Raw genomic sequence first — 9034 nt, 5'->3', positions numbered from 1 at the left:
GATCCCCTGAAGAATGAAGTGGCAACCCACTCCAGTACTCTTGCCTGGAAAATTCCATGGACTGAGGAGGCTGGTAGGCTACAGTCCATGGGGTCGCAAAGAGTTGGATATGACTAGGTGACTTCACTTTCACTTTTACCAGAAAGTTGCCCTGAAGTGATTTATTAATTTAATACTATCTAGAACATTTAAGGTGATCCCATTTGGCTCAGTCTAGAGATTTTATTTTTTAAGTTCCTGATTCTTCTCAGAACTTGTAGACCCTTTGATCTACTTCACTGTATATGTTGTTTATTCAACAAATTAACAGAGACAAATAATAACATTTGTAATATCTTCCAATAAATAATAATTTCAAAGGCCCGCTTCAAGCAACAACTGACCAAGTCTTTAATTTGTCTTCATATTTCTTTTCTGGGGCTTCCCTGATGGCTCAGATGGTAAAGAATCTGCCTGCAACATGGGAAACCTGTGTTTGATCCCTGGGTTGGGAAGATCCCCTGGAGAAGGGGATGGCTACCCACTTGAGTATTCGTGCCTGGAGAATTCTATGGACAGAGGAGCTTAATGGGCTACAGTCCATGGATTACAAAGAGTCAGACAAGACTGAGTGACTAACACTTTCACTTTTCCTTTTCTAGGAGTCAATTTAAAATTCTTCTGCCTAGAATTTCAAATAGCTCTGCACCAGAAACATTGTGTTCCCCCCTGAAGATCCACTCTCTTCACTTTTTGGTCCTTTGGCCCTGCCAGAGACCACATCCATGGGGTCCATTATTTTTTTACTCCCCCTCAGGCTCCACCAGTGTGGAGGCCAACAGATCTGTGGGAGCCAGAGAATTCGATGAGGAAATCTGTCTCCTTAATCTCTGTCTTCCTGGTCCTGTCTGACCAGCTGCCACCTCCAACCAAAGGTCCAGCTTCAGGCATCAGGGGCTCTCAGATCTTACCGGTAAAATACACCTGTGTAAGAGGCTGATTATGCCAACCCTGTGGTGTTTCTGCAGCAAAACTTTTGACTGTTTCCAGGGATCAAATCTTGACCTGACAGTGAATTTTAGTTTTCAAAAATGCTCCAGTCTGGTAATTAGGGTAAATGGCAAAGCTGTACGAGGTAGCTATAAGATAAAGAGACTAATTCTCTTTTAGGATCCCTAGCTTTGAAGTCAGTACTTCTGAAAGAGTTCCAGATGTGTTGTGAGAAGGGGAAAGAGGGTTAGAATGCATGTCTTAGATCAAAGGGGGCAAATTTGAGTAATGGTAATAATTTGACAAAACAAAACCTTGTTAAAATAAAGTTAATTGTTGAGTATGAAAAAAAGTCCCTGTTCCTTTTTGACTCTAGTAATTAGGGCATTTTGGAGATCAGATAATATGTGTCTCTTTTTCAAATACTTTGCCTGGATATTGGGTTTATTTATATATTTACATTTGGCTGTTTGTTGCTGTGGGGGCTTTTCTTTCGTTTTGGCAAGTGGAGGCTACTCTCTAGTTTTGGTGCATGGGCTTCTCATTGTAGTGGCTTCTCTTGTTGCAGAGCATGGGATCTAGGATGCACAGGCTTCGGTAGGTGCTGCTCGTGAGCTCAATAGTTGCGGCTCCCAAGCTCTAGAGCACAAGCTCAACAGTCGTGGCACACAGGCTTAGTTACTCCATGGCATGTGAGATCTTCCCTGATCAGGGATCAAACCCATATCTCCTGCATTGGTAGGTGGATTCTTTACCACTAAGCCACCAGAGAAGCCCCTGGGTATTGGGTTTTAGCCAAAGTATGACTCAACTTTTCATTCTTTTCCGTTCATTTCTGTATTCTTCTGGACTTCCCCTTCTCAGTTGTCACTCATAGATGAAAATAATATAACTTCCTCTAAAGGTTTTTTGCTTCTCTGAGGATTGTCAGGTATACTGAAGTTGCCAAAATAATCACTAAAGATTCATCAAAGGGTGCATGAGGGGGAGTTAGGAGATGCAAACACTGGTTAAGGGGCTGGTCAGGAGTTTGAAAGGACAGGAAAATGGGTTGAGCTGTCCCTTCCCTTTCTAATGCCACAGGAAAGGGATATTTCTCTGGCCAGCACTTCTCCCCTTCCTCCATGTCCAATTTCTCTTTCGGAAGTGGAGTAACATGTTAGCATGTTAATATACTCCATAATCAAAACCTCAAAGTGTAACTATTCCTGAATTTGCTATTAAGTTTATAAAAACATTAGTTTCAGTTTTGCCACCAGGGGGCAGCAGAGAGTGATCTTACTGCAAATAGTGATTAGAGACAGCAGTTTCTCTCTCCTCTGTCTCTCTCCCTCCTTCCCTCCCGCGCTCCATAAGTCCATTTCCCTCTCTCTCTCCAAAACAGACAACTGTGACGACGTTGTAAGAGTGCCCAAATGGAAGAAAGAGTGAGTGAACAGATGAACAGATTTAGGAAGTGTGACAAGTATGGGAGATGTATTAGAGTTAAGACAGAGTCAAAAAATAGGTAGCAAAGTAATTTGCTACATAATTAAGACAGATTTGGAGTGAGATTTCTTGGGCTTGAATCCTGTTTCCATCACTTACTAGCTGTGTGATTGGACATTTTACTTCACCTCTCTGGCTCTAGTTTCCCCAACTGTAAAATGGGGATAATGATTTTACTTCACAGGGTTGTTGAGACGGTTAAATGAGGCCATGTTATAAAATGCTTAGAACAGGACTATTTACTATGGACATGACCAGTGAGGTCTAGCATTGATATTTTTAATAAAATATAAGAATATAAGATATGGTTATTAATTTCTCTGTTCTGGTTTTACTTGTTTGATATTGCATACAATTTATTTTCAAATATTATTTCTAAATTTTTTGTACAATTTATGAACTTATTTTGAAAAATAATAATTACCTCTTATCTATGTTTTGTCTAACTTGAAGGAGAATTATGGAGGTATAACATCAACTTTATGGTGGAAGTGAAATTTTCAAGGTAAATATCAATGACATAGTCAAATGTAAAAAATAGAAATACATATTTTGTTAGGCTCTTTTAAGTTACTCATCAGTAATGATTTAGTGATTATGCATGGAAGAAGATCCAGGACTTCAGATAGGTCTTCAGAGCAGTATCAGGGAAGATTGCAGAGAAGCGAATTATAGAATAGGGAAATAGGATGTGGCCAGGAGAACAGCCATTTTATGCAATCATGCATTGAATTATAGTGCCTGTGTCATAACCATGAGGGCGGGGAGGAAATAAAATAAGGACTGGAGTGTTGTAGAGTTTGAATTATTTTAAATTCTTCACATTGGGCATTGTTCTTTATATTCCATGAAATAGTTATATTAGCACTTGGGTAGTGGTAGGACAGGGTAAACTGAGGGACTTGGGACTAAGTGTTTAGTAGCACATGTGAGTCTGTGTGTACATGTGTATATACACATGCAAGTTCAGTTCAGTTCAGTTCAGTCGCTCAGTCATGTCCGGCTCTGCGACCCCATGAATCGCAGCACGCCAGGCCTCCCTGTCCATCACCACCTCCTAGAGTTTACTCAAGCTCATGTCTATCAAGTAGGTGATACCATCCACATGCAAAGGGAAGGGCAAATCAGCCCACATATCTAAGTCAGAATGTTAACAGAGAGTAAAAATGACAAGGCAAGTAGGTATTGGCCAATTTCTGCAAGGATGCACATCCAGAGAATTCAGCTAAGGAAGGAAGGGCAGGCAGGGACTTCAATTCTAGGCAGACAAGACTCAAATCCAAGAGGCAAAAGAGCAGGCAATGGAGAACAGGTGTCAGAAATAAAAGGCTATTAGAATCTGTGCAGTAAATATTCAAAATCCTTGCAAAACCATTATATAATGGAGAGGGGTACCAAGGGCAAGATGACAACATCTTAACTGGTTTCAGTTGTGGGCTAAGCATGACTGACATTGGAGACAAAGAGATATACACCTTCCTAGAAGAAGTTTACTTCAAAAGTATTTATAGGCAGATAAATAAATTTTTTGAATAAATCAACAGTACAAATTTGGGGGCATTATGAGAAGGAAATGGCAACCCACTCCAGTATTCTTGCCTGGAAAATCCCATGGACTGAGGATCCTGGTAGGCTACAGTCCATGGGGTTGCAAAGAGTCGGGCACGACTAAGCGACTTCACTTCACTTCACTTCATGTCTTAAAGCAGCTCTAACTTGCCAAAGTTTACTAGGCCTTTTGTTTTGGCCACTGCAACGTTAACCAGCATGACATTGTTTTGTTTGTCTCTTGTGTGTACTGATTCATAGTATTAAAGAGGAGTTGGAAGACCGCTGGAGCAAAAGGTTTGATTTCTGGCTTGAGGGGTATGTTTTTCTTGATCTTTCCATCATTTGCTCTGCTTTTGGGGACCCGAAGGGCACACCTAAGGAGAATCTGAGTCCTTTATATTTTTCAGAGATGTGCATATACTAGACAAGCACATATTTCTCTTACTCTATTGACTTTCATGGCATATCTTTAGTGCATGGTTATGCTAACAAGCTCTTGGTCTCTTTATTGTTTTGCATAAGAGGTCAAGGTGGGAGCTGGGGGTTTGGGGGAATGGGATTTTGGGATGGAAGGGATTTAAGAGTGGGGAGAGAGAGCCTCCTCCCTCCAAATCTATTCTGAGAATTCTATGGGTTTTCACACCACTCATTTGACTTTTAAAATGCTGATTGTACATTGTGGTCAGATCTGAGATGAGTGCGTCTTTAAAGTTGTTGCCTGAAATTTCAAGCCAGAGGAGTTAGAGTGGAAAGAATGGAGGGCTGGCAAATATGAAATATGAGTTTTACTCCCCATTGTGTCACCAAGTCAGTTTGGGACCTCAGGCAGATCATGTAATCCTTTTGTGTTCTGGTTTGGCTGTGTCATCAAAAAGGCATTAAAATGAATGATCGTCAAGAATTTTTGCTGACCTGAGAAAACGGTCATGTCAATATAATATTAAATGGAAAAGGAAGGTAATAGACTTGATTAAGAAACTTGCCCAGTATCATCCAGCTGCTGCTGCTGCTAAGTTGCTTCAGTCATGTCTGACTCTGTACGACCCCATAGACAGCAGCCCACCAGGCTCCCCCGTCCCTGGGATTCTCCAGGCAAGAACACTGGAGTGGATTGCCATTTCCTTCTCCAATGCATGCAAGTGAAAAGTAAAAGTGAAGTCTCTCAGTGCTGTCTGACTCTTGAGACCCCATGGACTGCAGCCTACCAGGCTCCTCCGTCCATGGGATTTTCCAGGCAAAGAGTACTGGAGTGGGTTGCCATTGCCTTCCCCATATCATCCAGCAGAGAGATTCAATCCAATGCCTCTTCTAGTATTCTAAGTTTGCAAACACCTGATTTCACTGCCTTAATCAAACTGACTCACTGGAAGAAAAGCTTGAGAAGGGGTAGAGAGGAAATACATATATTACTGTTTGGCAAGAGGCAAGATGGAACTGCTAGCTTAAAAAAAAATGCATGTTGTTTAATTTTTTCCTGTTTGCAATGGTTTCTTCCCCTTCCTGGAGAGTTTTGCCTTGCGGTAGGGAACTCAGCACAGAGAGGAGTTTTTTCCTCCTAAACGTAATCTAAATATATATGAATAGTAACATTAAGGCAGTTTTCATTTTTATTTTTTTGGCAAATCTAAATTTCAGATGTGTGGCAACTAAACATGTGTATTTATCTGTAGGTTGATTCATATGACACATTCTAGCTCTTCAAACATGAAAGTGAATGGAAATAAGTACCAAATTGTGATAGACAGAATAGTGCTCCCCTACAAGATATCCCTCATAGCTTAGTTGCTAAAGAATCTGCCTGCAATGCGGGAGACCTGGGTTCGATTCCTGAGTCAGGAAGATTCCCTGGAGAAGGAAATGGCAATCCACTCCAGTATTCTTGCCTGGAAAATCCCATGGACAGAGGAGCCTGGTGGGCTACAGTCCATCGGGTCACAAGAGCTGGACACGACTTAGTGACTAAACCACCACCATACTAAACCACCACTACAAGATATCCATGTCCTAACCTCTGAAACTTGTAAATGTGTAGCCTTACACAGGAAATGGGACTTTGCAGATGTGGTTAAGTTAAGGATTTTGAGACGGGGAGTTGATCCTGGATTACTTGGAGGGTCCAATATAGTCACAAAGGTCTCTATAAGAGGGAGGCAGGAGAGTTACCATCAGAGAAGATGTAACAAAGAACAGTGGTGGGAATTATGCAGCCATGAGACTCAGAGTCTAAGTGGCCCCTAGGCAAAGAACAGATTCTCTCAGATGTCTAGAAAGAAGGCAGCCTTGACAATACCTAGATATTAGCTCTACAGGATCTATTTTGAACTTCAGACCTCTAGAACTGTAAGGTGATTAATCTGTGTTGTTTTAAGCCACTCAGTTTGTGGTAACTTATTACAGTAGTAATAGGAAAGTAATATATTTATGATGCTTCTAGAGTTGTGTGTGACTCCCAAAATCACACAAGAATTTTCAAGCAAAAATCCTTTATTTCAAGCTTGGTTACTAAGACTGTACACCTCTTCAACCTGGAGATAACTTTTAAAAGTTACGATGAAATTTACAGGGATGGGCCATATATAGATAAATATCTTGTTTTACCCTTTAAACCAAGTTTAGACAAATCAGTTTGTCTTGGACACATTCAGTGCCTTACTGTAGAGTTTATCTGTGTATAGCAGAAGTGAGAGGAGGACCAATGAGCTGAAAGATAACTCAATCAATCCGCTTCCTCTGTCTTTGCTTCAGACTTCATACAGGAAATCTATTGCTGTGTCAAGTTCCAGCGAAGTTTCTTCTGTTCCAAGTTACTAATCTGGCTGAAACACATAGAGTTGAAGGAAGGGGCTAGGAGGAAAGAAGTGCTGTGCTGCTAATGGGCTAAGAAGATCCAGTACGGAAGAATCAATCAGACAGAGCCTCACCATGTCCACAGCTCCTTTTACACCTGTGTGGAGGAACAGTGCTGAGTGAAAGGCACAAAATAAGGAAACAGAAATGCCCTGCGCTTGGATAACTTCTGATCTTCAGCTACGACTAATTTTGACTTTCTTCTTAGTTGCAGGTGAGTTTGAATTTTCTTTGGGAGGGTAGCAGGAGAACGACAGGTGAGAAACATGGTCACAGCTTTTCCTGAGCTTTCTTTGCCTTTCTTATGGGGGCAGAGCACAGCAATTACAGTCGGAGTTATGGGGGAGGGGAGAGTTTCCTCCTAGATTTACTTCACTTTTTTATTCTTATTTTCCCCTTTGTCTTGCTTATTTTATTTTGTATCCTACTACATTATACATATATCTATACTTTACCCCACTGCCTACTTCCTCATTCCCCCTACCCCTTTTTAGGGTGAGGCAGAATAAATTACTTTCTAGTAGCAATCCAAGTCACCTGAGGAAAGTGGAACTATTTTCGTCTCCTCTTCTTAAGCAACTTAGTAATCCCAATCTATTTATGTCTGTATTGTTAACAGTATAAATTAGGAAAGTTTATTGCTCTCTTGTCACTTTCGATGACCAGGCACTTTTAAAAATATAACACATTCAGAAGTTTGATGTTGTGTCTGTGATGTAGGTCTGTATTTATTTTAATATGTGTGGGCTGTCAGAGACTCTTTCTGGATTAGAAGACACACTCTTCAACATCTAGGTTCCTGCAAGAGTTGTGGAGACATTGGGGCTCTTGTGGGGGTGTCCTGGTTTCACTACAGAGGGTTGGTAGGAGTTGACGTAGGAGGGAGTTTTCAGGTTTCACTTTTAGTTGATGGGAGCAGCTGCAGGGAAACATTTGGTTTTAAATTTTATAGTTTAGTAATTCAAAGGAAAAAAGGTATTTTTTTCTCATATAAATGATTTTAAAACTGCCTGTCTTCCAGCAAAACATCTGCTTTTCCTCATTTAGGTGAGCACGCATAAAGTAACTATGCTGTATTACTGAACTTTTCTATGGAGTGCTTTCACATAATTTTTCTCCTTTGATCTGCACAGCAGCCCAGCGAAGTAGGCATAGAAGACATTTTTCCACCTTACAAAGGTAGAAACTGAGGTATAGAGAGGTGAAATTTGTCCAAGTTTATACTACTAGTATATGACAGTCATTCCTAGTACTAATATATGTTTGTAAGCATCAGTAAACATCTGAATAGGCACTTTTCCTCAATACTTAGTCTTTATGCTTCTTACTAGCAAGCACCATTAAGTCAATACTTAGTTATAAACTGAGTGGAGTATTAACTCATTTAAAAAAAATCGAATGATCTGAATCTTTCAGTAGTTGAGATCTTGTTGAAGAAAGTTTTTATAGAAACCTGTATAAGACCCAACTTGGCAAGGAATGTCAGCTAGACAATGAGTTATTTATGTTAAGCTGCAATATGACTTTGGGGTAAAAGAAAAAAAAATCATGATTAAAACATAATCAATAATTTTGAATTTGATAGTTTAAAGGCTTGGATTTTAAAACTATTTCTAACCACAGCTAGGAAATACTACCAATATCAAATCTCTGAAATCTGTGCTTCTATAATTATAATGTTATCAGAATATTTAAGAGAAAGATATAGAAAAGCAAATTACATTTTGGGCAGTGATTTGACATGATAAGTTCACCATGAAGTAATTCAGAATGATGATATGCAAAGCCCTTGAGGCATGAGTTTATATCTTTATTACTAATACTGCTTTGTTATTAATACTGCCAAAGAGAAATAACTCACTTTATTAGACAAGACAAACTCATAAAGGAGAAAGAGAGCTAATGACTTCACTGTAAGACATGCCATTAAAAAAAAATTATTTACTTTTTTGTTTACTTATTTGCTTGTAAATTCAAGTAATGTGGTAGTTGATGGATAAGATTTTTTAAGAAAGTGTCTGAGAGGGAAAAATAAAAAGAATGCTAATCATTCATTGCAGAGAAAAGATCTCTAGCCCTGTATCTAGTCTGCTTCCCTCAAACTCCCTTTACCCCAGGCCACATCTTTCTTTTTATTTTATACTATTGTCTTCTAGATTTTTTTCTTGTTTTCAAATTA

At 39.7% G+C, this 9034-nt stretch overlaps 1 protein-coding gene across 3 annotated transcripts in view; it reads left to right on the top strand.

The window, feature by feature from the left end:
• Positions 1 to 6760: 6760 nt before the first annotated feature.
• The window catches only part of CD200R1 (CD200 receptor 1), a 42157-nt gene continuing 39883 nt past the window's right edge, over positions 6761 to 9034 (top strand). For all 3 annotated transcript variants that reach the window (XM_065942732.1, XM_065942731.1, XM_065942730.1), the window contains exon 1: positions 6761 to 7069. In XM_065942732.1, coding sequence (XP_065798804.1) covers positions 7003 to 7069 — 67 coding nt within the window. In that variant the 5' untranslated portion in view covers positions 6761 to 7002. The remainder of the gene's footprint in view (positions 7070 to 9034) is intronic.

The sequence above is a fragment of the Muntiacus reevesi genome, chromosome 8, assembly GCF_963930625.1.
Source record: "Muntiacus reevesi chromosome 8, mMunRee1.1, whole genome shotgun sequence".
NCBI classification, from domain to species: Eukaryota; Metazoa; Chordata; class Mammalia; order Artiodactyla; family Cervidae; genus Muntiacus; species Muntiacus reevesi.
Note: the sequence above shows the minus strand (reverse complement) of the source record. Positions and strands in the feature narration are given on the sequence as shown.